Source organism: Apodemus sylvaticus, chromosome 5 (genome assembly GCF_947179515.1).
Source record: "Apodemus sylvaticus chromosome 5, mApoSyl1.1, whole genome shotgun sequence".
Lineage (NCBI taxonomy): Eukaryota > Metazoa > Chordata > Mammalia > Rodentia > Muridae > Apodemus > Apodemus sylvaticus.
Genome location: NC_067476.1, coordinates 7,593,414 through 7,616,232, shown reverse-complemented (window position 1 = coordinate 7,616,232; position 22,819 = coordinate 7,593,414). Strand labels below are relative to the sequence as shown.

Genomic DNA, 22,819 nt, shown 5'->3' with positions numbered 1-22,819 from the left:
AAGTGAGTTCATCAGTCCCTGATGTGTCTAAGCTGCCTGGGCATCCTATGGCCTCAAGGGATAAGGCAGCCCACCACCGTTCCTCATGCAGCTGTGGCTTCAGAGCAGAGGGAGGGCCACCTATACAAGCATATCTGCATCCTGGGACAAGCCTGGCATCACAGAGACAGAACGGGCTGGCTCAGGGAAGCCACACCCTCTTCCATCCACCATCAGTCTGCCAATGGCTAAGCCTCAACAGGAAGCTGTAGACCTGCTAATCCGGCTGGTTCATCTTCCCGCAGCAGCCTGGCTGGCTGTCCCTACTACATCAGATTATCAGAGGCCTACTGTTCCACCAAATGCCTGCCACCTGTCCAAGAGACAAAGCCACCCCCATCCTCCTGACCAGTCTTGACAGGACTGGAAGTTGGCCAAAAGCTTCCAGTGAGGAACTGAAACCCCGCCATCTCCTGTCCCTTGTCCCCTGTGCCCCTCCCCCTTCCTCCAGTGCCGTGGCTGCCCCCTGACCTTGATGAGCAGCTCTCGGCTCAGGGAGTAGTTGTTCTCATCAGAGAAGATCTCCGACAGCTTCTGGAACACTCGAAAGCTGTCCCTGAAGGAGGCACAGAGCGAAGGCGGCTGTTGGGAAGGGTTGTGCACTGGGGCAAGCAGGCGGGAACCCATTTTCCTTTACAACTAAACTTCTGAGGTGCTGGAGAAGAATCCTAACTGTGGTTCCACTGAAGACTCCCAGAGTACCCTGTCAGCTGGGTAGGTCTGCGCTGTGTGCAAGCATGGGACACTCACCTGGCTCTAATCAGGGTGCACACACTGAGCTGTGCCTACCAGTGAACCCACACCTCAGTCTTTGCTGTTGGGCCTCACTGAAGGTAGAGCCAGCCTGGGATACAGTAGGGTTGGGGCTGGGCAAGCCTACCTGGAGACCTCTTCCCATGTCTTCTTTAGGCGGTGGATGGCATTGCTCTGTAGGGCAGAGAGGATGGCGTAGAGGGAAGAGAAATTCTTGAGCACTCTGCATTCCTGGGGACAAGGAGTCTGTGAGTGGAGCCCATAGATTTCCCTCCTTAATGCCAGGAAGCTTCCAGAGGGCATGCCAGGGACATATGCTCACACGGCAACTCAAGTGTACAGTGCCTGGAGCGAGTGCACACTTGGCTGTGCGGCCCTGGGGTCTATGAAGAAAAAGAAGAGGCCCCTCCTGTAGCCTACCCTGGCCACCTCGATCCAGTGTTCCACCACCCGGGCCCTGTCCGGAGCCTTCATACTCTGGTCCCCAAGGCAGGTAGTAATGACGCAGTTGGCCACATTGTTGAACTGGGCGACAGTGGCACGGATGGTAGGCGCGAGGTGCTCCTTGCCCTTCTTGTCCCGCTGGGACCAGATGGAGCCCAGGCAGTGGTAGGGCACAACTTTCTTGAATAGTTCCTAGGGAGGGGATCAGTGTCACAGGGCCCTGCACAGCCCAAAGGCCTGAGCTGCAGCCCTTAAGAGTGAAGATGTGCCACGCCTGTGGGGCCCTCGGCCCTCCACCTGACTTCTGAGGGCAGACACCCAGTGCAAGGCAAACCAGGTAAAGTGAAGGGAGAAGAAACGCACACATAGCCAGTGGCTCTGCCTGCTCATCTCAGAGAGCAGCTGCTGCCCCTTCCCGCCCCAGCAGGCACACCTGCTATACAGCCCTGCTCCGTGCCGAGGTGAGATAGGTCTCACCTCAGGGTGGAATGGAGGAGGGTGACCCAGGTGTGTACACACACACACACACACACACACTCACACATACACACCATGACTACCATGGGGGTGGGAAATCAATGCCTTGGGTTAAGTAGTATGCCTTAATCACATGTTTGTTAATGGTGGAGCTAGGACTTGCCCTGGGACATAAGCTCTCAACCAGAAAACAGGTCTAGACAGCAGAGGAAGAAGAAAGCCTGCTTTGCCCCGCCCCCAGCCACTCACTGCATCCATCAGCGTAAACTGTTCAGCCACCAAGTCAGGAGGGAAGAGTAGAAGGTGAGGCTTCTCATCCAGTCCATTCTCTGTGGTGTCAGGCGGAGGCCAGGAGGGCTCTAATGAAGGAGTGGGCACAGGAGCTGACTCAAGTTCCAGGCTCTGTGAGACAGCAGGGTCCAGCTCTGGAGCTAGGGATGGCTCGGTCTCTAGAGGCGGCTCTGGAGCTGGTTCTAGCTCAGAAGCTGGCACCACCACTGGGCTGGATGCCAGCACTGGCACTGGGGCCGCGGCTGGCTCTCGAACTGGAGTTGATGTCACCGCTCGGCTGGGTGTCAGCAGCAGTGAGGGAGCTGGTTCTAGCTGCGAAGCTGGTTTCAGAGACAGCACTGGAGCTGGGGACAGGGCTGCAGGAGATAAGATGTCCACTATGGCTGTCTTGTCCAGAGCATTTCCAAGACAGAGAACAAACCTCTGCCCCCACGACAAGATGCTACCCCGGCCTATGGTGTGCCACCTACTGGGTCCCAGGCCCGCTCTTGCTCCTGGCCCAGTGGCTGGAGCCTCTTTGTGGTAGAAACTTTTACTGCCCCTTCCTAGCAGGCTGTGTAGCTGCCCCTGGCTCCTCACCCTCAGGCTCAACCTCACTGGGCTCCAGGTCCTCCAGCTGGGCCAGGAGAAGGTGAGCGCGGCGTTCCAGGTCTGAGCCGGGCATGTTGAGCTGCACGTAAGCCACCAGCTGCTTGAGGCAGGGAAAGTCCGGAGGTTGGCAGAAATCCTCTGAGTATTGGTCCAGCCAGGTGCCCAGGATGGAGGAGATGGCACTGGAGATGCGCAACAGAGTCAGAGGCATGGCTTCTCCTCCCATCCTCCCACAGTGCCCTGGGGTGCCTCCACCCACAATCCACTTTGGCTGTCCAAGTAACTAGACAGAGGCTACAGAGGATACTACAGGAGAGAGCAAAGGCTCATGGATGGAGTAGTGGCTCCTGGGTTCTTTAGGGAACCGTTGCCACTGCTGCCCAACTCTGTGAAAATGTAGAGGCCTGAAGAGCCTGCCAGTCAAGCAGTGGCGAGGGTTACCTCAGTACCTAGTCTGTGTGAGCCAGGCGTGGGTTGCATTTTCCCGAGGGACTCAGGGACCAGCTAGGTGCCCATTCCTAAGGGGTGAGGCTGCACGGCTATGCTAGGGAAGCATTTTCACAGGGACTGGTTCTAAATCTCTCCCTCTCCTCTCTCTCTCTCTCTCTCTCTCTCTCTCTCTCTCTCTCTCTCTCTCTCTCTCTCTCTCACACACACACACACACACACACACACCCCTCCACTCTGTATCACCATGAACTCTGTCCTCTTTCTGATGCAGAAGCCTTAGATCTCAGCCCAGCAGCAGGAACCAGATGTGTGGGGTCTACAGTTTGCTCGGCCCTTGCTCCCCCAAACCTCCCCTCCGGACTCAAAGCCTACTTACTTTTTGAGTTGGTCCTGTGGTCCACCGTCCTCACTGGAGTAGGGGAGGATGCAGCCATATCTAGAGGAGGCCGTGAGGGCGTCACATCTACCGTACCTGCTTATGATGTCTAGTGTTACTGGTCAACTCCCTGATGGGAATGGAGCCCAGGGAGGCAGGGACTCTCTGTTCTTGTCACAGAGTTAAGTGCCTGGCAATGTGGCTACACATGGCAGATTGTTTTATAAGCTGAAGCACTTCAGCAGACTTGGGGTCTCTCAGTCGATTATCACAGGGCTGTCCTTGTTTCGTGTATATTTAGGTTGAGGTTCCCCTCCTTTCTATGTAGGGAAACCACTTAGCCTGAGGCTGAGGAGAGAAAGCTTCTCCACAGAGGAAGGGAAAGTCATATAAAACCCCACAGGCCTTAACGTCCCAGGCTGGGGCAGCCCTGACAGGCCCATCTAGTTTGGTCCTGACAGCAGCCTATGAGGGTGTTCAAAGAGACACGAGGCCAGGAGGAAGGGTGTCCCCAGGTGGTGCTCACCTTTTGAAGAGCAGGTCTAGCACCTGCTGAGTGGTAGTGAAGGCTCTGTAGGTGCACAGGAAGACGGTGACGTAGGAAAGGTCACTGCTCTGGAAGGCAGGCACCAGGTGCTCCACCAGCTTCTCCAAAGTACCAGCCTTCACCGTGCGCACCTTGCACGTCTCATAGAGGTTCAGAGCCGAGTCGTTCTCACACTGGGGGTCAAGAGAAAGCGCAGTAAGTGGCAGGGCCACGTTCCCAGGGAAGCCTGAGGCTGGGGCTTGGGTCACCTCCTGTACACCCTCAGGAGAATGCGGCCAAGGCTGGAACAGGAGGGTCTCTGGTTTTAAAAAGTCTTGGACTTTCCAGCAGAATTTGAAGTGCTGAGCCCTTCAGGGTGGTTTCTTAGGTGAGTAGCAACATTCTCTAACATACTCTGGAGAGGGGGATGGCTTCCAAACTGAACAGCCCATCCTAGAGGTGGAAAGACAGGCTTATTCCGGGGTCCAGGGGTTGGCCTATCAAGACTCTGAGCATTCCCGAGCACGTTCAGTGACCACAGCGAAGAACTGTGCTGGGATCTGAGAGCAGTGCAGCATGACTGTGGCGACAGGGCTGTCAAACTTCTGGAATATTATGTGGCTGGCAAGGCTCAAGGGCCCACAAGACTTGTTCTGAGGCAGCAAGTTGCAGAGAAGTGTATACATGTTGAAGAATTTTGTCAACTTGACACAACTGACAAAATTAGAGTCATCTGAGAGAAGGGAACCCCAACTGAGAGAATGCCTCCAAAGGCTGCAGTGGACAAGACTGTAAGGCATTTCTTGATTAGTGATTGATGGAGGAGGGCCCAGCCCACTGGGCGCATCCCTGGGCTAGTGGCCCTGGGTTCTATAAGATAGCAGTCCAAGCAAGTCAGTAAGCAGCGCCCTCCACGGCTTTAGCATCAAGTCCTGCCCCCAGGTTCCAGCTCTGCATGAGCTCCTGTCCTGACTTCCTTCAGTGATGGACTATGATGTAGAAATATGAGCCAAATGAATCCTTTCCTCCCCATCTTGCTTTTGGTCATGGTTTTTTTTATAGCAATGGTAACCCTAAGACCGACAGCTTACAAAGCCTAAACTTCCATTCACTGGGGCAAAGGGCAGCCCTACTACGGGAAAGGATTTCTGAGACCAGGAGGAAGAGGGGTGAGGAATGACATGTGAGGACAGGCTTTTTTTTTTTTTTGAGACAGGGTTTCTCTGTGTAGCCCTGGCTGGCCTCGAACTCAGAAATCCGCCTGCCTCTGCCTCCCAGAGTGCTGGGATTACAAGCGTGCTTCACCACCGCCCGGCTCGGCTTTTTTTTTTTAAATCAGAAAATGTTTATTTTTATTATAATTTTTTATTTTCTATATTCTATGTTTACATTCCAAATGATTTTCCCTTTCCCGGTTCCCCCCTCCCCATAAGTTCCCTAAGCCCTCCTCCCTCCGCCCATTCTCCTATCAACCCCCTCCTACTTCTCTGTCCTGGTGCTCCCCTATAATGCTGGAACAAGCCTTTTCAGGATCCGGGACCTCTCCTTCCTTCTTCTTGGGAGTCATTTGATATGTGAATTGTGTCTTGGGTATTCAGAGTTTCTGAGCTAATATCCACTTATCAGTGACCGTATTCCATGTGTGTTCTTTTGTGATTGGGTTACCTCACTTAGGATGATATTTTCCAGATCCAACCACTTGCCAAAAAATTTCATGAATTCATTGTTTTTAATTGCTGAGTTGTATTCCATTGTGTAAATATAGCACATTTTCTGTATCCGTTCCTTCATTGAGGAACATCTGGGTTCTTCCCAGCTTCTGGCTATTATAAATAGGGCTGCTATGAACATAGTGGAGCATGTGTCCTTATTGCATGCCGGGGAATGTGAGGACAGGTTTTAAACTGAGGAAAACATTTGAATACGCGTGGCCTTATGGGAAATGAGAAGCAAAGTCAATGGTGACACCTCTCGTCTGTTGGTAGGTATGTCAGCAGGACCTTTGTGCATGGGCTGGGGAAGGGAGGGAGGGAGGGTCAGCCCAGAGTGGTGAGAGGGACTGGGGCTCTCAAACAGAAAACTCTGGAAAGGAGTCTGGCAGGGTCTCCCCATTCCGGTCTCCTGTCCACACTCACCCCTAGCCAGCGCTGGCCCTTGGTGGCTCCTTGCTGTAGCTGAACCTTGCGCAGGGAGATGGAGTAGATGACGCCGTTGATCAGCTCCTCCCCAATCTCCTGCGTGGAGCTCTGCAAAGACAGGGGCCAGGCCATCAGGGGTCTGCTGAAGCAGGGGCGGCACAGACAGGTGGCTTCTGGACTTCCAGGGTGAAGAAAATGGAGAGCCCAGGACTCTCCTTCCCACCTGGCTCCTCATGACCTTAAGGCCAACACCTTGGGAACCTGCTCCTGCCTAGTTCTGGACAGCCCTACACCAGTCCACCTGGGCAGGCACTGTTATTCAGCCATTTCAGAGAAGGGTAAGTGGAGGCTGAGGCAGACAACTGTCTGGTGTATATGACAGATCCCCTATCCCAAGGCCCGAGCTTGGTCACAGGTAGCACTGGCCTCAGAAAAACCTGTCCCCAGAGCCCAAGGCTGAGGTCATCCACACTCTCATCTCGTTGTCTCCTCTGAGGCTCCAGGCTGACCAGGCAGCATCAGGCAGTTCTTTCTAGCCCAGCACTGGAGTCAGCACCATGGGTCTAGGACAGGTGCGGACGCTGACCACATCTGAGGCCACTTCCTTCCTCTTCTGTTCATTCATGCTTGTGAGACTTCTTGGGCAACAGGGGGGTTCCCAGCTGGCTGCTCTTCCTCACATGAGTGGGGAACAGCAACAGTTCTGGGGAATCCACAGAACCCCAAATCATGAGGCCTATTTGAGGAAGGAGGGGGTCATGTGGCTGCTTCTCGGAGCCTAGAGCAGAAAGGAAGCCCTCGATTCCCTGCCCCCCCAGGCTGTCTCCTGCTCCTGCCATCTGGAGAAGGGTTATACCTGGAATGGAGGGGACCTGAGTCCTGGAAGTCCGTGGGTGACAAGAGGGATCACGACCCTTAGCCATCCTGGCCCTCAGCCCGGGGACTTCCCTTCAGAACTGTCACCAGCTAACCCCTGACCCAAATCTACAAAGTCTTTCAGCAAAAATAAAGGAGACCATGGCTCTGGGACAGCCTGTGTCGGCTCAGTGGTTCTTAAAGTCAGGGCTGGAAGAGTCTTCCTTTCCCAGGGAGTCTGGCCACATCTAGCATCAGCAGCAGAGTCAGGGTCACACATGAAGCTCTGGCCACACAGCACTGGGTTTCAGCCCGGGGACCCCAATATGGTGCTAGTTTGCAACAGGTTTTTATTGGTGCCCACTGGACAGAAATGTGCCCTGGCCAGGCGCACCTGCAGGAGTAGCTGGGCACAAGCAGCAGCGGCCATTCCTGAGCAGGGCTCAAAGGCAAGGCTTTGCTCAGCCCTGGGTTTCTGCTGACAGCCCAGCAGCTGGCCTGGGCCCTACGGGGGTGTCATGTGATCCCTGCACCCTTCCCCCCGCCAAGGGGGCCATTCTGCCAGCTGGATGGGGGTGGGGGTGCAGACAGGCGCTGAGAAGCATCCAAGCCTTCCTCTGGGGAGTTGACACCCTGTTGCACAGATGGGAACTGCTCCAGCGTGAGGAGCTAACCCCATGCACTCCGCTTCCTCCAACAAACCACAGCAGGAATGAACCAGACCACCTCACAATGTTGAGTGTGGGTTCCTTTGCACCAGATACCCAGAGAAGACGGAGATGCCCTGGGCCTGGCTAGAAAGCAACAGAGAAAAGCTTCTCTTACCAGTCTAAGGATCTGTCCTCAGGTCCCTCTGAGGTTGGAAGGACAGGGACCATGTAACCTAAGGCCACCTTGGGCTACCTTTGTAGCAGGCAGCCCATGTAGGAAGTGCCATGCTTCCAGGAAGACTCAAGCAGCCCAGGAAGAGGAGGGGGTGAGCTGGCTGGGTAAACAGCTGAAACAGCAAAAATGCCTGCCTGCCTGCCTGCCTGGGGCAAGCATCCAGGAAGTCTCTGAGCCACAAGGGAGGGCTGTATCCTTAGAGAGGATCATCCCCTCCCACCTCCCAGTCCCCCAAATGTGCAAGGCCCCCAGGGACCTGGGATGAAGCTGGTCCTGGCTGTGTCTAATACTTGGGTCAGTCGCCTGAGGGTGAAAGTGTCCCTGGGAGTCCTGGGAGTAAGCTATCCCCACAATCACAGACACTGGATAGCATAGCTCAGAGCTCCTAGAATGGGGCGTGTCACCCGATCAAAGTTCTCAGGCCAGCAGGATATATGTCCCCAGCTAAAAGAGAGGGAGCTGCAGGCCAAGCCCTGAACAGCAAGTAGCGGAGTGGCTCAACAAGAATGGGGACACCAGGCCTGTGTCATCTCTCCCTAAAGCGCACTGGGTGGTGGAGACAGCCTGTCCGCTCAGACACTGGCTGCTTCTGCTTCAGGACACCTCGGAACTGTGGCAGAGGTCAAGCACGAGGTCACAGCTTCTGTGTGTGCAGAGGCTCAGCCTACTTGATGAGCCAAGGTGATTCCAACCTCACCACACCTCCATGGGCCACTGAATCACTAGGGTACCCCAGGGCTCTAGCAGGTCCCTGGCAGACCTCCTACAGCTCTGGACACACAGGGCCCACAGGACAGCCCATGGATTGTATCTCAGGAGGAGTCTCACTCTCCAGCTTGGCTCAGTAAGCTGCCCATGGGCTGGGAGGACAGCAGCAGCAGCTAACCAGTGACTCGGTGGGGGCTGCAGCTGACCAAGGATGGCAGACAGCACCTGGCACAGCATACGAACTAGTGATGTGTGAGAGCTGCACCTGCCAGAGGACCTGGGACCACTGGACAGAGGGCAGCTCACTCAGAGCCCGGCCCTTGCTTGGGATAGAGCTTCCAGAAGAGGGAGGGGCAGTCCAGCTGCGAGGGAGCAATCCCAGGCTCTTATCATGGTGGGAGAGCACCTTCCAGTTTTGCAGGTGGAAACCAAGGCCCAAGGGAGGGTCGAGGTGAGAATCCAAGACTTCTCAAGCCCAGGCCACGAGCTCCGACAGAGGGGGTGAAATGAAAATATCGAGTGTTATAGTCCTCCGTCCCAGCTCCAGCACTGGGTGGACAGCCTAGATGCTGAGCCCTCATGGCAGCCCTCGGTGATCAGCGGAGGGTTCAGCTAGGGACTGTACAGGGAGCCTGTACATGCACTGTACATGAGCCGTGCGGCAGGGGAGCACCAAAACCTCAGAAAGCTAAGTCTTGGGCCTATGCAGAGCTACCAGAGTCAGATTCAGGTCCCAGGGACGCCCCCCCCCCCCCATGTCAGTCTGAGTCCTGCTATTGGCCAAGTTAGCATTTCAGGCTCAAATGGGGGGGGGGGAGACCCGCCCCTTCAGCTCAGTAAATCCATGGCTCTATCCACCCTGTCCTGCTGTCCATTTGCAAATGGCCACCACCAGGCCAGGCCTGGGACGGGGCACGTCCCAGTCCTCATGAGGTATAAAGCAGAGCCAGCTTAAGTCAGACTTACACCACTCCATGACCAATCATGTCATCCATTTAACATGACACTTCCTGCCCCGGATCCTCTGTACACTTAGTGCAGGGAACTACCCCAGTGTGGTGCCAGATGGATGAAGGAAGACCCAGGCAGGGGCAGGCAGAAGCCGACACAAGTAGAGCTAGGAAACAGCTGCCAGGACAAGGATTTCATCCCTGGCCTGTAAGGACACACCCACAGCTGGCCGCGCTTCAGTCACAGGTACACTGTCAGGGCAGGGTCCAGCCATGGGACACAGATGCAGGGCAGAGGCTGAAGACAAAAATGACTTCCTCAGGCTACACAGCAGGTAGAAGGTGGCCAGGCTGGTGGCGTCACACCTGTGCCTCCGAGCAGAGACTTAAGGACGTGTCCTGGGGAACAGCTCCTTGAGGCTGGCTCCTTGGCCAGCTGTCGGTCTCACTCGGCCCACTCCAAAACTCCTTTTTGTTTGTTTGTTTTTGTTTTGTTTTTAGAGACAGGGTTTCTCTGTACAGCCTTGGCTGTCTTGGAACTTACTCTGTAGACAGGCTGGCCTAGAACTCAGAGATCCACCTGCCTCTGCTTCCTGGGATTAAAGGCGAGTGTTGCCTGACAATATGTCCATTTTATAGATGAGGAAACTGTGGGGCTCAGAGGGGCTAAGCTCGCATCCTTGCACATCAGCCTTCCACCGAGCTCAAGCTCTGTGCCTCTTGGGTTCTAAAGGACAGATCGCCTGCAGGTGTGGCCCGTAGGACAACGGCTGCACAGCAGGCAAAGGCATCAAAAGGAGGGAAGCGTGCCAACAGAACAGCCCTGGCCCAGCAGTTCTGGTCCCTGTGCCCTGCTCAAGTGAGCAGCCCCCCTCCCCCGGGGTGCCCCTTCTCTGGGGGAACTGAGTTTGCTTGGGGCCTTAGCTCCTGTTTTAGGAAGCAATCCATCTCAGTGTCTCTCACTCACTAGGCTGGGGTGGCTCACTCCCCTGGGTATATGCCTAATAACACAGCACTTGTGAGTGCATCAGAAGCCCGATTCAGGGCAGGTGCCAGACTATGAGACCCTTAGAGTGCAGCTAAAGCCCTTCCAGAAGCTTCCTTGGAGCTGAGGGCCAGTGAGAGGTCTATGTGCAGTCCTGAAATCTGTCTGACCACCTCTCTGACAGTCAGCCCCTGTCCCTGCCCTGCTAGCAATCTGGTTCCTTCTGCTCCAGAGCCTCCCGGAGGCTCCCAGGGAATGGGCCAGCATGTCTCACTGCCGACAGAGGGCAGCGCCAGGCGCTGGCATCCAGAGGCCTCCCTGTCCTCGTCTACTGTGCTTCTGAAGAAAGCAACTGCAGGAGAAGGAGATCCTGGGGGCACAACTTTGAGGGCAAGTCTCCTCGAGAACACAACAGGCTCTAATGTTCCTGAAGGCTGCCCTTTTAGAGCTAGCCAGGAAGTACCTCTGGAAGATTATCTTGTACACACACACACACACACACACACACTCTATGTACCTATAACTGAGTTTTCAGTGTCAAGGGAACAAAAGAACCCTGGGGTAAGCTAAGAGCTGCACACAGTGTGATCAAGAAAGCAGACGGAGGGCTGGGAGGAAGAAGCCCTGGCCTCACTGTGACCAACCCACACAGCCTTCAGGCTTCTCAGGCAGGCTGCCAGGGTAAGACGCCTGGCCTCTGCCTCTGCAGTTGAGCAGCTTGTTGAGTGCAATCTAATTAGTTGTTTCACTTGTTAAATGGGCTATTAATAGCCCTGACCCCCCCCCATCCCAAACAAAGGACAAAATGCATGCAAATTGTTTAACCTAGGCTCTTCCACCAAGCCCTAGCGGCTGTTAGCTATTCTTAAGGCCTGGTTCCACTGTTCCCAAGGTCTCAAACTCCGAGGTGCCCTCACCTTCTCCTGGACTCTAAGTAGGCCTCTCCGTATCTCACTTGACCAAGGTTTCTGTGCAGGGCTTGGGTCAAGCTCTAGCCACAGCCTTTGCTGGCCTCTGCTCACTAGCCATCGCTGCTGTGTCTGCCTCCAGCTCCTACACGTAGCAGACACCCCAGCCCCAGCCCTAGCCCCAGGGAACACTGTTGAAGTCCTGTCTGCTAGCTACCCTTTCTGACAATGTATTTATCTAGGTCAGGGACTTCACCTCTCTGCCCTCCAGCCTCTTAGCAGATGGCGCTGGCATCTAAACTGGAGGTCTGTGTGAGCCAGGGGGAACATGGCACTGGTGCCTGCCGCCCATAAATACTGCAGATCCACAAATCACTTGCCAGGATGCAACTGAAGTGTGCCTGTCGCAGGAGCATGAACCTCATGGCCTCCAAAAGGCAGACTGGAGCAGGCCAGGCTAGGTCAGGGGTGGCTTGACTTAGAACTGTGAGGGCAGGCAGATGCCCAGATGTGTGAGGACCCCCAGGCTGATGGGAACAAATGACAGAAGACGGAAGGCAGAGACAGAGTGCAGGGACCTCAACCAAGTCGGTTTCATTTCTGGACCTGGGTCTGCTTCCAGGATCTCAGCCTCAGGATGGGGATGGGAGGGAATTATTGGCAAAACAGACAGGGATTTCCCTGCCCCCTGCCCCCTCCCCCAGGCGAATGTTAAATGGTCATTGTGTTCAGTTTCCGGCTGTGGCCTCCTCTCCTGCCAGGACCCTGGCTTTCCTGCCCCAGCCAGAAGCTTCCCCTCTGATTTCTAAACAGTGACCAGGCTGCATGACAACACAGAGGCCTGGAGAGAGGGGCATCAGAGGAGGCACAGATAGCAGCAACCCGTGCTGGCAGAGAATCTTTTGATAGCCCTGCCACAAAGGGTCCTTAGGGATGTAGCCGGACAGAGCCAGAGAGAAGCTTGACACCCCTTCCAGGAGTGATCGGGCCAGGCCTCCAGCACACAAAGCCGGGAGACTCTGCCAGACATAATGAAAGCCAGATGAGAGCAGGGCTGGTGGCGGGCTGCCCACCCCCAAGCTCTCCGAGTCCCTCCCCAGCCGCCGGCCGCCAGCCATGAGGAAGAGACCACTGGGTGAATGAGAAGCCTGGCTTGGGACACCAGCCAAGCGCAGGAGGCCTCCCAGGCCTGGGGGCTCCATGACCAAGAGCTCCCAAATGCTTTGCCCAAGCCTCCTCTGGCAGAGCAGGACGCAGGACCGCTTGGGGATTCCACTACCTCTGGGGCACGGTGGCAGGTGTACACTAAGGTGGAGGGAAGAGGGCACTGCTGGGTGTCTCTGCCCAGGGCACTAGAAACAAACTTCCACCCGTATTTATTACTCCCACCTCCCACACATAGAGGCATGGTCTCCCTCCTCTGAATCCTCCCAAATGGCCACAAAGATCTGGTGTCGGCACATCTTCTAATCGGGCAGAAATGAATCACAGGTCATCGTGATCAAACACCTTCCAGTCCTCTCACTGATTGAACAGCTGGTTCCACACGTTGCTTCTATCCACCCGCTTCCTGCCACTGCCTCCTCTGAGCAGCTTTGCTGTTCCCAGGTCCCAGACCTATGTTTGACTCAGTGATGGGTATCCAAAGGCCCCTGAGATACCACTCACCTCTGGGGAGTCTAGGACTGTGCCACCACAACCACTTACTGGTCCACTATATTGTGTGACCTCCTTGTGTCACACGCCCCATTGACAAGGGTTTGAAATGAGGATAGGCCCTCGTGGTTGGAGCATTCACACCACAGACATGTAAACAGTGACAGCACGGAGGGTCTTAAGATCTGACTGATTGCAGGGATTGGGGTTGTCACACTGTGATGGGTAGGAGCAGGTACTGGGATGAACTGAGGGTCAGGAACTTCAGCTCTGATCCCCAGCTACTGCTAAGGCAATGAGGTAATGCCCAACTGGCTGCCCAGGGGCTGGTACAGCAGGGGAATTTCTGAGGAAGGACCCCCCCCCCCACACACACACACAATGCTGCAAAGGACATTGGGCCTCGGCTCACCCACCTCCAAGCGCGGCAGATCGGGGTCGAGCTGCGTGAAGCTGTGCAGCACCACCGGACAGCTGTCGGGGACGCCCACCTCCAGGCGCACAGCGTCCCACACGCTGCGGCTGCGCCGGGAGCCGGGAAACAACGGCTCGGTGCCCCCTATGGGCCCGGCCGCCTCGGCCCACATGCGCTGCACCATGGACGACTCACGGTGGTGCGGGTGGCCGGCGGGCCGCGAGACCCGGGGCAGCGCCCGCCCGGCGCGGCTCCGCGCAGCCTGCGCTCTGCGCCAGGGGCCGGGCCTCGCTGATGTCAGCAGGGGTCGGGGCGTGGTTTCCAAGGGGCGTGAGCCTCCCCTAGTTGCCAGGCCTAGTGGATACCGCTTGCACATGCAGTCTGTGTGTTGTGTGGGCGTGCCCGTGATGCTGTTTTGCTGAAATCAGATCCACTTCCCGGGAATTCCAGTTACCACACCCCCTAGCTCTGTAGCCTCAGTTTCTTCAATTGGAAAGTATGGGTAATGAAATGACTTCCTCCAAGAGTGTGACTTGGAGGATGTCATGAAGTCACTGGCTCATATACCAGTGAGCATGGGGAAGGGTGACCCTGAGTACTGACTGGGCTGAGTGTCCCGAGGGCATTGGCATTCCAGCCCAAGCTTCACTGGGTGCTTTTCAGCCTCAGTACCAGTCACCAGAGCCATTCACACACGAGACAGACCTACTATTCAAAAGAAATGCTAGTTACCTCTAGGTGAGGCCGTATCCTTTTAGAAGGCTTGTCTATTTTATTGTATGTGCACGGTTATTTGGCATGCATATGTGTATACTGTCTGGGTGCCAGGTGCCTGAGGAGAACAAACTGAGGTGCCATATGGGTGCTGGGAACTAGACTCAGGTCCTCTGGAAGAACAGTAAGTACTCTTCAGTGCTGAGCCATCTCTCCGGCCCCAAGGCCTACATTTTCTCTGAAAATTTTAATTGTCGGAAAGTATTTTTTACGAGTAGGCCCCAGTGATAAATAGATTTAAGAAAAAGATAGGCAGATTTGGCTTGGGGCGGAGATCCCCTAAGGCTGCTCAGAAGCCTGGGCCCTGCTCCACCTCCAGGAAGTCCAGGTGTGTGGGGGTATATCACAGGAAGGCAGTGTCTCCCACACATTCTTTAGGCTTTTCCCCAGCCCCATTCCAGGTCCAAGGACCCAGCAGCAGCTCAGCTTCCTTTCCCATCCCTGCTGCTCTCTCCTGCTTGGGCTTTCTTTCCTAAGGGCCACTTCTCTCTGATACTTAGTTCCCAGGCACCACCCCTCCAGCCTCAAAGGCGAAGGGGTAGGGAGTTAACCCCGAGGCGGCAGGCAGGCTGCCTCCAGACTCAGTAATTGCAGGGATGGACAGTGGCAGAGGTCAGGTCCCATCACCTACTATGCCTTTCGTGTTGTTGTCCACCTGTTTTATCAAGTTCCTTTTCGATCTCATTCTGCGTGGCTACATTTCCCTCTTGGAAAGTCTATTCATAGATATCACGCGCAAAGATACAGACACAGACACACACATGTGTAGGCAGAGACGTGGAGACATAAAGTCACACAAACGGACAAAGAAAGTCCTCGCTCCCACGGGCCAACAGCTCAAGCTTTTTACTCTGACCCCCTTTCACCAATGTAAGTGTCCTCATGTTCCCGCCTGCTGCCCTAGACCCCCCTGGGGCTCACACCCTCAGCATCCTCAGAACTAGCTGGGACTCTCTAGATACTTCCAGGAAAGCAGAGCCCTCCCAAGGCCTCCTACGCTTTCCCTCATGATTAGCCCCGACCTACAGGGCATATCCCTTACCAAGAGCAGGCCCATCCTAAGAGAGGGGATAAGGACAGCATGTGGCAGGACAGTGAAGAGCAGCCTGCAACCATACCTAAATCTAACCATCACTGTGGACAGCATGAGGCAGAAGACACCCTCCACACACCACCAGCCTGCAAGCCACGGAAATCCAGCCTGTAGGACAGACAGATAAGTTTTGTTTTGCTAACAAATCTATGGGGGTGGGGAGGTACACAAGAAGAGAGCGGCTGGTGCGCGGGTCTGTGACCCTGATATGAACAAACTGACTGTTCCGTAGCAAGGCCCCTCTTACCTGAGGGTGCTGCATTCCGGGATCCTGAAATAAGGGTAATAGTGAACTGTGCTAGGTACCACACCAGTCAGAGCAGTGACCCAGGCAGCCGAGTGGTTCACGAGCAAGCAGAGTATTTGGGTTTAGTGGGCAAAGGGATGACTGCATGTCAGGGGTGCGGAGTGGGGAGGAAAGGCTTGATTTCATTATGCTGCTCAGAACAGCAAGAGATTTGATTCTAGAATTTTCTGTTTAATATTTTTGGAGCAGGGTTAACCTTAGGTAGCTGAAGACTACTGTGTATTGATGGATTGGGCAGTGCTGCTGCTCCTCCTCCTCTTTCATTTTTTGAGGCAGGGTTTCTCTGCATAGCCCTGGCTGTCCCGGAACTCAGGAGATCCACCTGCCTCTGCCTCCGAGTGCTGGGATTAAAGGCGTGTGCCACCATGCCTAGCTGGACATGGACACCTGGACTTGGACACTGTTTCTTAGCTGCCACTCTGGTATGGTATGGTTACTGTTAGGAGTTATATGATGGGTTGGGGCTTTAGCTCAGTGGTAGAGCGCTTGCCTTGCAAGTGCAAGGCCCTGGGTTCCATCCTCAGCTCCAAGAAGGAAAAAAAAAGTTATATGGCTGTGCCTGGGATGTATGGATGAACTGATGTTATTAAAGCTTTATGTCATATTCTTTCTCTACCTTGAGTCTATCTGGGATTTCTCCATAATAAAAGTTAAGAGAACAGCAGGGGTTTGGCTGGAGAATCACCCTCTAAGGCCCCTGGGGCTCCGGAGGCTGCTAAGGGAGAGTTACAAGCTTTAGATGCTGACCCTGGGCTAGATTTGCCTATGTGCTTCACTCTGCCCAGTCACTGACAGGACCCTGGGAACAAAGCAGCCCCAGGCAGTGGGTCCCGGGAAACTGAGTCCTGATGCTCATATGTTCGGCCCTGGTGATCATGAGTGAATCTGAAGTGAGGCTCACGTTAACCCTATCACCTGGGCTGTCACACAGCACTGCTCTCCTCTGCAAGTTACCAGGAACTGACTGGCCTCTTTCCCCTTCCCCATCCCAGCCCTCCTGGGAATGCAGCTGGCCCTCACTGGGAAGCCCAACAAACCCCTTAAGAACAATGCTGACTTACACAGTTGGATGGCCGGCCTCAAAGAGCAAGGCCCGCTGACAGTCGAGACTAGAAGGAAGCCAAGAGCACCTCACACATGTATTTTGTTTGGACTGCAAAGTGTTTTTAAATGTTTGAGGCAACAGTAAAAGGTCAGGTGATTTCACATAAAAATCTGAAATTCAGGCGTCTCCCGTAACTCTGTGTGACCTGACCACACCAGCTGTGCTTGTGCGCATGAGAGGCTGGGTGGGGGCTGAGCGCCACCCGAGGGCTGTAACTACCCCAGATACCATCCCCGATTCCCAGACACCTGCCCCACAACTGCCTAGGTCCCTGGAGTCTGGCTTCTGAACGTTCCCCCAACTAGGATGGAAATGCGTCTTCACCCCACTCTGGTAAGTATATCACTAGTCCTTTCAGGCTGCCAAGGCTGCCCCCGCGATGGTTCTCAGGGGCATAGTTCCATGACTGCTGGGTAGCAGACAGACAGTGCCAGACCTGGACACCTGGTAATGTCAGGACAACCACGGAAATGAGCCAACACCTCTCCACACCCAGGCTGGGGCCACAGCCAGTGAGGACAGCAGCTGGTGGGCCATGGTAGAAATCCTTTTGTCTCTTGTCTAGGCACAATGGCCAACACCTGCAACCCCAGCACAGGTGTGCTAAAGCAGGAAGATTATGAACTTGGAACTATCCTGGGCCTCGGAGAAAGATTCTGCTTCAAAATAGAAGACTTTTCACCCCTGGCTGGCAGGTAAAGGCCTGCCCGATCCTTTGTTGTTCTCCATTTTGAGCTCATGGCTGGACGACACTGCTAGGGTGTGGCCCAGCCCAGCTCCTCTGTCATTTCCCGACTAGGGCATCATCATTCCTGGCCTGCCTGGGTTCTGGGGTGGCCTTGTGTGGGCGTGTGAGCACACACCTTGGCGGGAGGTGACGCACCTGGGCCTGAGTGGCCCGGCTCGACCCTGTGCTCTGCAGTCTCAGGAGCCTCTGCACACAACGGAGGAGGGGACTGAAGTAGCAACTGCCCCAGGAGGTCATACTGGGTGGAGCGATGTGACATGATTACCCCAAATCTCTGACCTCACACAGAGTTACTGGCCAAGGAAAACTGGAACAAAACCAGCCTGAAGCTCAGTAGACCCTGGAGCCCAACTAAGTTCCAGGGAAGTTGTCTCCTGACCACCACACATGCACTGTGGCACACGTGCCCACCTACATCACACGTACTAAATAAGAGGGGCTGGAGTGATAGCTCAACTGTTAAAAGCAGTCACTGCCCTGGCAGAGGACCTAAGTTCAGTTCCCTGTATCCACAGCTAGCTCTAACTCCAGCGACAGGGGATCTGACACCCCTGACATTGAATAGCTATACCCACATGCAGATGCACACATCTAAATATAATTAATAATAAAAAGTTGTCTGTGCACACATGCATACCAAATGACCATCCCTCCCTCTCCCTCTCCGTCTCTCTCTCTTTCTCTCTCTCTCTCTCTCTCTCTCTCTCTCACACACACACACACACCAAGCCTGGGGCAGTGGAGATGGCCCATGTAAGAACACATAATTCTGGATCAGCTTCTCTGGGTTCATGCTTTGGATTGTTGCTCTCTGTCCCACCAGAGCAACTCCACACTGGCAGTGCTCAAAGACCAGTTGGACTGGCACCATGAGAAGTTATTAATGGAACAAGAACCAATGTCACTCCGATGACTGCCACCCCCCCCCAAGTCACAAGATACCCGCTGTGGACCTACCCACTGTAGTTACTGACAACCCTGGGGACCACTAATGCTCCAGGTGCCACATGAGGTACACGGAGGCAGAGGAGAAAGCCAGTGGGGACACAAACATACAGAAATGGAGACGGAGATTCAGAGCTGAGCCCAGACAGAAAACTGAAGAGAGGAGCAGGAAGAAGGGAGCTGTAGCCTGTGTGAGCTCATCAGAGCAGTCAAGGGGGCCGCTGAACACATACAATACCACAGCCTCATCAGTCCCTAAGCCTAGACACAGTGTGACATTTGTCCCCCAGCGCTCCCCAGAAAGGCCCAGGCTCCCATTCTCTCCCTTCCCTGGAGAGCGGTCTGCCAGCCCCACCCTCCTTACACTCAGCCAAGTGCCAGGTGGAAAGCGTCTCATCCCGGAGGGTCTGGAACTCAGCTTGAAGCCCTAGCCCTGCTCCAGAGCTTCAGAGCCCCAGGCGCACCTCAGAGCTCAATGTCTCTCCCAGAAAGATGGGGACACTAAGAAAACAATGAGGACGACATACCAGCTATCATTCCGAGTCAAGACACAAAAGCCGTGTAATCCAAGAAGTACCATCCAATGTGCGCTGCTATGACAGCCCTCAGGCACGCTGCCTGCCACAGCTGGGGACAGGTGGCCAGAGCTTACACACAGCACCTAGCCTCTGAGCTGAGGCGGGTACAAGGGTACAAAAGACAGTCTCCTGTGCCTAACCACACTTTTTCAACCAGGAGAGTAAGGAGCCCTAAGGTGCCAACTCTCACGGCCCAGGCCAGGTTTTGGCTGTGACCTGACAGCCTTTCCCAGCAAATACTCACCTCAGCAGTGGGTGCCAGCAGGGGTGCCAGGAAAGGTGCTGTCAGAGGAGGAGGAGGAGGAGAGCAGGCAGTGGTGCGGCGGGCAGCCCGACGCCTGGCAGTCACCGCTGAGACACAGACAAAGAACACGGAACCCTTCCTCCCCTGGGGCACAGTAGGCCTAGCATGGACCCGCTCTGCTTCCCGGGCCATAGCAGGGGGAGAACCCAGAGGGGAGTGGGCTCTTTGACAGGCTGTCGGATAGTATGTCTGTCGCCTGCCTGCCCCAGTGGAGTTGAGCCCCAAGAGTGCCTAGGCCTGCTGTCACCTGCATGGTTGTCATGCCTGCTGCTGTGACGGGCAGGGCCAGGAATTCCCGCTTGTACCAGGCCACAGGACAAGCAAGGATGAGTGGCAAGGACTCTGTTCCGGGATGAACTAGTAATCTAGTCCTAACCTACACCCCTTAGGCGGGCCCAGCTCTCTCCTCCAGTCCTCTGCCTCAAGGCCTCATCCCACTGATTTCCCTTGCGGGGCTGGAAGTCTCTACATTGGGATCAAAGCAGCCTTCATCAGGAGCAGAGTCACCAAATGAGCACAAACCGGGTCTCGGAGCTGTTTCTCTATTCTAGAAGCCGTTCCTGACCACCAAACTCATAGCTCCTGTCCCGGGTATCCGGCATGGAGTTTTTGTTTGTTTTGTTGTTGAGATGGTGTCTTGGGGTTGTCTAGAGGCTGACCTCTAACTATGAAGCCAAGTATGACCTTGACCTCCTAATGCTGGGATTACAGGTCTGTCAGCCCACTGGGCACAGTACTCCATTTTAAGCTAAGACCAAGCAGGGTGGTGAAAACTGAATGCCACCACTGCCAAGATTTCAGAAGGGAGACCACATAAAAACTAGGTAGGATGTCTGTCTGTCAGGAAAAGGGCAGCAGCGAAATTGGTGTGTTTGGCTTTAGAGCAACTCACCATCCTTTCCCTGATTTTACTGCAAAACAAACACGGGAAGCCACTAAAAAGCCCACACCCCACTCTGACATACAAGAACCAGGGTCAGGGAGGAAGACTTGCCCAAGGTCTCACTGGCTCCTAGAGCAAAGCCCACAGGCTGCTTCTGTCTGTAACCACAGACCTGACCCAAGGCCCACCAATCCCAGGGTGAAGGAGGCAGAAGCAGCCAGGCTGCATCCTTACCACCCCCTGGGACTCCGGCCGGACAGGCATCCAGACCAAGGTTGAAAATGGAGACCACTGGGCTGGGCACCCAGCGTGGAAGAGGCAGGAGGCCAGTGGTGGCCAGTGAGTCTACAGCTCCCCAGAGGCACTTCAGTCCCAGTGGGGTTGGCGGAGACCCAGCATCCAGACTGAGCCCCGTGAGGGCCCTAGCTCTACCCTCTGAGCAATCCACACCGTCTTCCAATGGTCTTGCTGTGCAGTGACTGACTGACCAATCAGTTGGCTGGAGGCCTTGAGGAGGGGGTTCCAAGCCTTGGTTCCTGTCCCTGCCTGGTGCTGCCTCCTGCAGGACTTTCGAGCACACCCCACACCACACTCCTCCATACTGGACTCTCTTTCCTGTCCTGCCCACCTAGCCATTGGCACTGGCTGGTACAGGTTTACCAGTGAGAAAGGGGTTTCCCCACAGAGGCCTGTGGAGGAAGTGGGAAGGAACCAGGAGTGCAACGGCATTGTGTCTGTGCCTTTGATGGACAAGTGTTTACAGGGACTCCCTGAGCACCAGGCCTGTGTAAGACACAATGCCGGCCTCTGGTGCACGCTCTGCAGTGCTCCCTCCAACTCTCCCACCATCCCCCAGGCCAGTACCCTCATTTCCCCAACATGCCCAACCTTCAGCTTAGGCTGCAGGGCTGGATCCTGCGGCTATTCTTATTCCTAAAGGGCAGGGCTGCCTGGGACAGCAACACTGAGCAGGCTGAGAGGACCAGAGGGTCTGAGTCACAGCCAGGTCAAAGAACAGGACCGGAAGGACCAGCTGCCTCTCCTGAAGCTGGGGTCCCAGGAGGAGGGACCAAAGGGAGGGAGGGAGGAGCCAGTAGGCCTCTGCCCCTCCTCCTACCACACACTCCCGGCCCCACCCTGCCACAGGCTGGCCCTGGTAGAGCAAGCCCTTTGTTCCAGGCCCTCGGGAGCCACGTGACACCTGTCACTGTCACTGCCTGGAACTGAGGATGGCCACAGGAGCTCTCAGAGCTACAGAGTGGGCTCTAGGGGCTGAGTATAGCCCCAGACACAGGGCCAGCGCACTGCCCCTGCCTGCACACCACTGTATCTACTCCTGCCCATTCTCTCAGGGCACCCGTGTCATCTGCTCTGTTCTACACACCAGTGGCCCTGGGAGAAGAAACCTGGCCACTCACACAAAGCCTGTGTGGTGTCCCTAGGCCCAGGTGCTAAAGTCGGTGGGGTTACTACTGCTGGGGGAGTGTCTTTCCGCCCGTCACAGGTGGGGGGCGGGCTCTGAAGAGTGAGAGCCCATTGTTTATAAACAACTGGTGTCTGTCGCTAGGAGCTGTGACTCAGCTGAGCAGTGACTTCCAGAGCTGTTTACTCGGAACAACATCCTGTCCAGGAGGCTGACTAGGGCCATGGTTCTGCTCTTCTTTCCTGTTGCCTGCTGACCTGACACTTGGGGTCCTATGAGGGAGGGAGGAAACAGTTCCTCTACCCCCCACACACCAGGAACTGGGCCTGTCATCATCAAGTCACCCCACACATGTTCCCGTGGCCCATGCTTCACTGGTTTTTCTGGGGCCAGGCAGTGTAGGCCTCGGTTAGGGGAGTACTCCTCAGCTCTGACCAAACGGCCCTGAGCAGAGGTCTACCATCATCTGTTCTCCTCAGCCCAAAAGCAAACTTTACCCATAGAAGGAGTAGATACTGAAGCCCTGGTCCCCAGTGGCTAGGCCTTCAGCTCTTCCCAGCGAACACAAAACATTTCCTACCAGCCTGGGACAGAATGCTGGAGCCACCGTCATTATCTTCGTGGTAAAGCTGGGAACATGGAAGCCCAGACAAGGCAAACAATCTTCCCAGGTCACAAGGCCATGGAGATAACTCAGACCCATTCAGTTTCCAAGGTTGCCTGCTTTCTTCTACTCCGAATCAAGTTAAAGATCAGAAAATACTTATGCCTGGTAGCCCTGACAGGCATGTGGCTGCAGGGTTCCTGTCACTCTGTGTCACATGTGATGGAGTGGTGGTCTGTAATGTGGCTGAAGCCTGGGTTGGGATACCGACTTCTGTTTCCCCTGGCCGCTATCCCTAACCTGGCTGGTGCCTCTGATGGGCAAATCTTTTGCACTCATGCCGGTGACTTCAGAGAGCCCTCACTTACAAAACCACTCAGTGTGGGTGTCAATGAGTCGCCATGAGCCAGGGAAAAGGCTCCTCACAGCCATGCAGCAGGGCCAGTCATCCGGTGCTGCTGGCTGTAGCCGGTGTCCTAGCCGCTCTTCCCCAAATCCCAGGTCTTTCTTACAAAAGACCAGGATGCCTCTGTCCTTACAGTGTCGCCTGTGGTCAAGGGGAGCATCTCGGGGACTCCTGGGATTTTGAAGGGCCAGAGCCTCCAAGT

The 22,819-nt window shown here is 55.1% G+C and overlaps 1 protein-coding gene across 4 annotated transcripts in view; it reads right to left on the bottom strand.

The window, feature by feature from the left end:
- Ralgds (ral guanine nucleotide dissociation stimulator) overlaps nucleotides 1-22,819 on the bottom strand; it is a 40,023-nt gene that overhangs the window by 6,502 nt on the left and 10,702 nt on the right. Inside the window, exons 1-9 of one of the 4 annotated variants that reach the window (XM_052181969.1) lie at nucleotides 13,449-13,704; nucleotides 6,083-6,193; nucleotides 3,948-4,141; nucleotides 3,422-3,520; nucleotides 2,584-2,777; nucleotides 1,963-2,360; nucleotides 1,213-1,428; nucleotides 920-1,023; nucleotides 511-595 (exon numbers count right to left, since the gene is read on the bottom strand). In XM_052181969.1, the coding sequence (XP_052037929.1) occupies nucleotides 511-595; nucleotides 920-1,023; nucleotides 1,213-1,428; nucleotides 1,963-2,360; nucleotides 2,584-2,777; nucleotides 3,422-3,520; nucleotides 3,948-4,141; nucleotides 6,083-6,193; nucleotides 13,449-13,631 (1,584 nt within the window). In that variant the 5' untranslated portion in view covers nucleotides 13,632-13,704. Of the gene's footprint in view, nucleotides 1-510; nucleotides 596-919; nucleotides 1,024-1,212; nucleotides 1,429-1,962; nucleotides 2,361-2,583; nucleotides 2,778-3,421; nucleotides 3,521-3,947; nucleotides 4,142-6,082; nucleotides 6,194-13,448; nucleotides 13,705-22,819 lie in introns of those variants that run through there. The other 3 variants (XM_052181970.1, XM_052181971.1, XM_052181972.1) reach the window with 3 other exon arrangements.